Source organism: Microtus ochrogaster, unplaced genomic scaffold (genome assembly GCF_000317375.1).
Source record: "Microtus ochrogaster isolate Prairie Vole_2 unplaced genomic scaffold, MicOch1.0 UNK10, whole genome shotgun sequence".
Taxonomy (NCBI): Eukaryota; Metazoa; Chordata; class Mammalia; order Rodentia; family Cricetidae; genus Microtus; species Microtus ochrogaster.
Window position 1 is genome coordinate 3,841,714 of NW_004949108.1, and position 8,016 is coordinate 3,849,729.

The following is an 8,016-nucleotide window of genomic DNA, read 5'->3' on the forward strand; positions in this document are numbered from 1 at the left end:
CCGTGTAGACCTGACACAGGTATAGTTCCCAGTTCACTTGTACACACAAGAAACTCCAAACTATGGAAGCTGAAGTGAATTTTTAAATTTCCCCCAGTCCTCAAGGAAGTCGTCCAAATGAAAGTATCTCCTCTTAAAAGCATCTGCTTGTCTCAAGCAGTACCTCGTTAGGAAATGACTAGGGATTTGGTGACAAGTTAAAACAAACAGCCAGTAGCATCGATGTATTATTTATTATCATTAATTTATACTCTTGATATAAAAATAGCTTTAAAAGTATACCAGAAGAATACAAAAGCCAGCAAGTAAACCTGCCAACATAAACTCATGGACACGAACAGGGTCAACCAGACGATACCACGTAAATCGGAGTGGGAGTTCCGTGTGACTCGGTCCTGGGGGGCGGGGGAGACACTGTGGACAAGACATTCTAGCTGGGCAGTGGTGGCGCACTCAGGATGCACTAGCAGCAGGCGGATCTCTGTGAGTTTGAGGCCAGCCTGGTCTACAGAACAAGTTCCAGAACAGCTAGAGCTATAGAGAAAAACCCTGTCTCGAAAAACCAAACCAAACCCAAACAAAAAAGACTTTCCTATAAGATAATTGTAATGGTAAAAATAATAACCTCTTGTTTTTGTCAGAGAAACTTTTCATTTCATGTAGACCTTTCCAATATTAGAAATGATGCCTGCTTTAGAAAAAGCACCCAGCATCTGGAACCGCTCAGGCCAAGTCAGACCATCATCACCATGCACGTTCATCTACATGGAGGTTTAACTATCGCGTTCCCTCGCCTGTGTGTGATGTCCTAGTCACACATAGGCAGACTTCCCTGGTCAGTGAAAGGGCCGGCCTCTTCTGGGTCTGGAGTGCAGGTGACCAGCAGACCTCCGCAGCTTTTTCCTCTCCTGGCGATGCAGTTTCTCTGCCTCCTGTTGCTTCTTTTGCTGTTCGGACTAAAAGAAAGTGGGGTGAGTAGAAGAAAAGAAAAGAAAAAAAGAAAAAAGAAAAGGCCAGGGGTCACCTGGAAACCTTTGGGATGCAGCAAAGGACTGCATGGAGCCCTGGGACCAATGCCGTGCAGCTCAGCATTAAGTGCTGGCTGCTGGGGGTAGTGGATGGACAAAGCCCAATTTCCACTGTCAAAAGGAGACATTCTGAATCCATGGGCAAGAGGAGAAACACCAATATACCAGCCCAAGCACACAGTAGGAGACCGCTGGATGCTCGATGAGGCCAGAGAACCCAAGCTCATTCAGCTTGCACAGCAGAACTGTGACTTCATTCACACAGACTTAAAATCAAATAGAAAAATTTTATCAAAATGTGTTATGATACAAAACTGACTAACTCACTTCTTAGGACTAGCTCCAAAGCTTTTGGGTGAGTGCTGGGGAGGGAGCACGGATTAATCCAGCAAAGAACAGACTTGCTCTTCTTAATCCTTGCCAGACTTGGCAGATGGCTCCAGGTTCACAGCTCCGGGATGCACCAGGCCCATGGAGGGGATGGTTTGCACATGAGTTCTCTACTTTCATCTGCCTACTTGAGAGGCAGGATTGCTCCCAGGCACACTTGCTCCCCAGAAGCACCCCTACTCCCAGCAGCAGGTCAGCTGGACAGAGGAGCAGATCCGTGCTAGAGGGAGTGGTGGAGGGAGTCTGCTGGGTGGCTGCACAGGGCAAGGCCTGACCTCACAGACCCCAGCGCCTGCTGCACTGGGAACTTTCATAATCAGTGTCTCCCTCTTGAGTTTAAACAGTGGGTGTGGGAAGGCGAGGGAAGGGAAGCAACTGATGATACCAGAGAGAGCCATTTCCACATCCTCAGAGCTCTCTGTCTGGGTCTCTGAACATCACGCCAGGACTGTTTTTGAAAATCAGTATCTCCTGTGCATTCTCAGAGTAAGCCATACCCGCATTCTCTCCAGTTTAGCAGAGAAGCAGCCCAGTGCTCTACCTGAGGCTCCCTTCCTCACTGAGTGGGAGTGGGGAATGGTGAGGCAACCACATCCTCCTGGTTCACTCCTCTGGTCATGGCTGGCATGCATTTTTTAAAAATAAAAACAGTACGTCAGGTGGCTGAGGTGGTTCAGTAGGTAAAGGTGCTTGCCACCAAGCCTGAAGACCTGAGTTCGATCCCCTTGACCCACGTGGGGGATGAGAGAACTGATTATACATGTTGCCCTCTGACTTCAACATGCATGACATGGTGTGTGCACACGCGCACACAGACACAGACAAATATATAAAAAGTGTATGTCAGCCTGGGCCTCTGCTTCCTAAAACACGGATTAGATGCCTTGCCACAGGTACACAGACACTTCTTCCTCCTCCCGGAGCACTTACTTTGGGCTAATTCTGTAAGTGTTTCATTTACCCTGCCCATATCCTTGGCAGAAAGAACTGCAGGGAGACTTTAGAACCTGGGGGCTGCATTTGCCCTGCAGACCAAACTGCAACATCGAGACCCTAGCAGAGTTGACACAGCTATTCGATTATGACGAACAAGGTTCTGGGTTTGTTCTGGTGAGAATTTGGAGGAGGAGGCAGAAGAGGGGGAAAACATTTTGCAGTTATGTATTAACAAGTCTCCCTAAAAAGCGTTCCCAGCACCGAGACAGTGTCTACGGAGCCTGCACTAGCCTCAGACTCATCTTCTTGCCTCAGGCCCCAGGTGCCTAGACTAGGGTTACAGACATGCACTACCATGCCTGGCTTATAAAATTCATTTTTTTAGATACTGTTGGAAAATGATACGCTGAGTCCAGAAGGGCAGGATGCTGGGAGCTGTGAGGGGAGGGCCCTCTGGAGTCTCTCTGGAAGTGTTAGCCTGCTGTTACAGCTCAGCAGGAGGAGCTGGGCAGAGGCTGCTATTGTCTGCAGACAAAGCTTCCCGCACACAGAGGTCTATCATTAGCCTCCTTCCCCAAGGCTGCGCCAGAGACCGTGCTACTGTGTCACCCACTCATCAGGCTTTATGGAGCAATTAGCTCTTTTCCAAGTCAGCTTTTCCTGTCTCCTAGTTCCTGCTCTGACTACCCTGTTGTAGCCCAGAGCCTCACGGAGAAGGGGCAAGAACACACACAGAGCGCTAGTGTACACAGCCTCCTTGTGTATTTTACTGACATTGCAGAAAGGGTCTAGATGTACTGGACAACTCCATGATTTTGTTTTAGTGTACCACATATAATAAACAGAATAGAAAGAAACTTCTATAAACAAATACAGATTCTCTAAATATATAACACTGATATACTTAATAATTAAGAGCATGCCAATCAAGTAATAAAACACACAAATCAAACACTAGTTGATGTAGTATATTCTCCCAAATAGTCTCAAAGCATCCATTTGATTCTGAGGTCACTTCAAGCAATTTTTAGGGTATCTTTTCATCTTTTCATTTTACTGCAAATTTATGAAGTGATATTCAACATGGTATCTACTGACTTAAAAGTTCAGTGTGGTGTGGGGTCGGGTGGTGTGGTGTGGTGTGGGAAATACTGCATCCTCTCACTGCCTATGGCCAGGGCCTCTGGACCAGCGTTCTCCCACTAGGCTATCTTCCCCCACTCTGAGATGCCAGGTTACAGACTTAGCGAACATCCTAGAAAGCACTGGGGATGCGGTTCTGCTGTAGTGTGGTCTAGCATGTGCATGGATCTAGAGGACCAACACTAAGCACCAAAACATGAAAATGGAAAGAAAAGACAGTGAGGGAATAGCATGAGTGTGCATGCCCTTTTCTGTCTGTGTTTTCCAACTTCACTCAAAGAATAACCAGATAACCCCGCTCGTGGGCTCAGGGGTGCTTCTTGTCTCCCCCTGGCTTAGGGCTACGCATGGCTATGGGGAAGGAACAAGGGCAGCGCTGCCCTGCAATCAGCAGCACAGAGCCCCACAAAGAGAAACTGCAGGTCTGTGTCTAGAGCGGATCCTGCTGGCAGAGGGGAGACACAGTTGCCGCTCATAGAACAGATGATAAGCTACAATAAGCCTTGTTAACACGTACAGAGTAGAGATGATAAGCTAGCAATAAGCCTTGTTAACACAAATCAAACTGCTCATTTGGTTTTAGAAAAAAACTAACATATCAAGTAGTTTTAGCTTTAACAGTCTGGTAAACTACAGACTGACAGTTTCAGAAGCTACAAAAACGCACAGCTAGAGCGTGCTCCTGTGAAGCAGCTTCTCCTTTGACAGTGCTAACAGTTAAACAAGTGCACACTTAACAAAAAAACAGGGCATGTAATTTTACGGAATGTGAGTGGCACGCTGGGTCAGCAAAGGAGCCATGGGTGGTGCTGTGGTCATCCTTGCAGTCACCCTTTCGACTGAGCAACTTTGTTGAGGGGACTGACTGGGAGTGAGACAATGTTTCTCTAATTAGCTGATGGTAGATACTGAAGAGACTTAGCCCTCCCACAATGTGCAAGAGGCATTATCAGGACACCTCCTTTAAGAACCACATCTTCAAGACAACTGGTAACACATTGCCACTGGCTGAGAAAGCCCCCTGGGAAATGGCTGTCTTTCAGCGAGCCCGAAGGGATCACCTGAGGCATCACAGCTGGTCATTTCCTAGTCCTTTCCAGGTAAGTACTGGGTGTGTTCATCCCCTTCCTCAGCCAGGGGCCACAAAGACCCAAAGAACAGCAGGTCACAGCAGGACCCTCCAGCATGAGGCCCACCTTTGCCCATAGCACTAAAACTCCAGCCACTCTTCCTCGGCTACAGGAAATCACTGGGGTAGGGAACAGGTCTTCCTCAGTGGGAGAAGCTTGGGAATGTGTTCCCTAAGCCAGACACATACCCACGGCTTTCCTGTGTGAATTAAAAAATAACATCAGGAAACAACGTACCCTCTTGAGTGTAAACGTCAGCTGCTTGCTGCCAACAGTGGTGTCAGATACATTCAACATCCCATGTTTTGCTTCGAGTTTCAAACGATCTTCAAGAGTTTTGCTGTAGGAGAGAGAAAAGAATGGCACGTTAACTAACATGCTTTCATTTACTACTTGGAACAAGGTTGAATCAGGACTGATGGCGTGAAGAAAAGTCGTCTGTGCACACGGTAAACAGGAACACTGCCCGGCAGAGCCCAGAGGAGTGGGCCATCCACAGACTGTCACCCTCCATAAGCACACACTAAAGCAATGAACGGCAGAAACACCTGCTAATCTGCTACTCAAGGGCTAGAGTTCCATGGCTGCACGTATCTTACTGGATTATATTTCTGAAACTAAAGCACAGGAGCGATGTTTCTGGCGCATGGTGACCTGCGATGGTCTGCAGGGATGGTGATTCTAAATCACTGTAAACCAGCGGGGTGGGTGGACATGTGGCCCTTGGTCACTGTCTACAAAACACTGCCTACAAACAGTTCTCAGTACCAGAGGGTTGCTGTAACACGTCTGCTGCTCTTCCCTCAGCTTCAAGCAGTCCCCATCTTTCACATGGACAACTTGAACACAAATCCACCTGTTCATACTGTCTAGGAACAGAAACAATTGATTGGCACTTAGGGGAAATTCCTTTTTTTTGTTTTTCGAGACAGGGTTTCTCCATTTAACAGCCCTGGCTGTCTTGAAATACTTGGGATAAAGTCTACCTGATTTCTTTTCACTGAGAATGTCAGCTAGGATCTTAAGGTTTTGATACATTTTATTCCAGAGTTAAATCTCAATTCACTTCTTGATCGGGTTTTCTAAACTGTTCTAGTCTCTTTTTACAATGGGAATCTATAACCATTGGCTGATCTGTAATTAATTTTCTTCTAAATCTTCTTCTAAAAATCCTTCATGTGATCTCCAGTGCTGGTGTGAGTGTGTGTGTGTGTGTGCGCGCGCACACACACGCACCCATATTGAGACTTTTATTTGACAGTCCAAGCTAGCCTTGAAAACTAAGCAATCTGGCCTCAGTCTCTCTAGTTTTGGGGTTACAGGCATGCACCACCATGCCCCACTCTTCAGGACCAATATTACACTCAAATTCTGCAGCAGCAATGACATGTAAAACTTACCTGCAAACTACTGGAATGTTCTATCATAAACCCCCAAACTTGTTTTAGAGAGAGAAAACTGAAGTAAACCCAGACACAAGTCATGCAGTTCACTGACCGCTTCAGCACACACTGACCCCTCTGAGGAGAGCAGGAGAGCACAGCACAGAAGAGGGAACCAGAAGGGAAGAAAACAGTTTCCTTTGTATTCTATTTCCTCCTCCTCAAAACAAGCTAGGGCACAAGACAAAACCTTCCCTACTCGAGGACCCCACCCACGGACCTCTAAGTTAAAGTTGATACTGAAAACTCGACAAAAAGAAAGGTAGAGAGGTGAGCCGCCCTCTCTACCCTGGATGAGCTCTGTGGCTGATCTCGGGTGGGAACCCTGCTCTTGAGGGAGCTGCTACACGGTGAGGTTCCTGTGAGACTTTGAAGCCGGCGTTTGATGTCCACGCCATGAGAAACTGCTCTCACTTTATAACTGGGGTAAGGGGCTAAACGCGCTGGCGTTACCGTCTGAAACCTGAGTGGTTAGCAGAGAATGGCGCTCTTTCCTAGGCGATAGTGCTATTCAGAAGCACTTTTAAAGCACTCTTCATCTTCAAAGCTCTTCACAGACTAACTAATTAATCCTTTCAACAATCCTGAGACACAAGTGTTTATCCTTTATAGATGGCAAAAGGGAGGTAGATGCTAAATGACTTGCCCTGGGCCATATGTGGATCCAGTCTAAAGCTGGGGTTCCAGGGGAGGGTTCTGTGTTTCAGGTGTGTGTCTGACCACACTTACACACACACCTCTGCAGGAGACATGTCCATCAAGTGTTCTCAGTGACACGCTTCCCCAGGACAGACTTGAAGAAATGAAAATCTAGTTTCAATTTTTTAAGTAACTCAAGTGAGGTGCAAGCTGCCTGCAGTGTGGCATGCTGTCCACCTGGGCAGGCTCCTCGGTCCGCTCACAGCTGCTCTCTTAACAGCTCCGCATGGTGAGCTTCAAAGCCACCAGGAACTCCCAACAACTGTGGAGCCACAGAGACAAAGTGGGCCACAGAACACCTTAATTTGGGAAGTAAAAAGACTCTTCAAGTCAATTGTGGCAAATTACTACTCTTTTAAGAATGCCCCAACTTCCTCCATGCAAGGGCACATAACTGCTTTTCTCCCAATGTTCTCTCCTGTGCCTGTAAAAACTTGTTCTGTCTAGGCTGCTTGGAGAGGCAAGCTGAGTTTTAGGACGAGCCATGGCAGAAGATCAGAGACAGCTGAGGATGGTTGCAGACTTCTACATTAAAGCAAGCTTGACTTCCCTCCCTTTGAACGTCAGCTTGCTGAGCGTGGCTGCCACCCAGCAGGTCAATGTCTGCTGCTGGAGTGTGACGTGTCAGAGACTATGAAGGACAGACACAGCTGCAGAACACCTGGGACGGGATGTAGAGAAACACACAGGTAGGGGAGGGACTGACTTCCTTTTTGACCTCAGGCCCTCCTTGTCTCTCCCCACCCCGGGTTTCAGGTCTGGGGTGTGTGTGGGTGTGTGTGGGTGTGATGATACACAACACTTGCTATTTGGTACAATTGTGTATTTCAGAAAAAAATGTAAGCAGGACAAGTTAAGAAAAACCACGATGACTGAAGCCGAACTACCCAGCTACCCAGGGTAGCACACAGAGGCCTCTCAGGGAAGAGCCTAAATGATTAGTAAGGATACCTTAATATTAAAAAAGAAAAATGGGCATAAACTACAAGGGAAAAAAATCAAATGAGATTATTTATTAGTTGCCCCAGGAAAGGAGAATGACTTACTTCTTTGAGTGTTAAAATACATACATATACTTTATAATTTCTTTAATTAGCAACATTTAATTAAAAATCACTCCTCGACCAGGTTTTTAAAAGTCCCTCTGCAGGGCTGGCAAGCCAAAGAGCAGAAGGCAATGGAGAGGAGTGTTCCTCCGCACACGCACAGAATGGAGGGGAGTGTTCCTCCGCACACGCACAGGATGGA

The 8,016-nt window shown here is 47.0% G+C and overlaps 1 protein-coding gene across 1 annotated transcript in view; it reads right to left on the bottom strand.

Moving 5' to 3' along the window:
• Window positions 1-341: 341 nt before the first annotated feature.
• Window positions 342-8,016, bottom strand: part of Nol10 (nucleolar protein 10) — an 86,945-nt gene continuing 79,270 nt past the window's right edge. The window contains exons 20-21 of the mRNA XM_005366514.3: window positions 4,865-4,967; window positions 342-956 (exon numbers count right to left, since the gene is read on the bottom strand). Coding sequence (XP_005366571.1) covers window positions 837-956; window positions 4,865-4,967 — 223 coding nt within the window. The 3' untranslated portion in view covers window positions 342-836. The remainder of the gene's footprint in view (window positions 957-4,864; window positions 4,968-8,016) is intronic.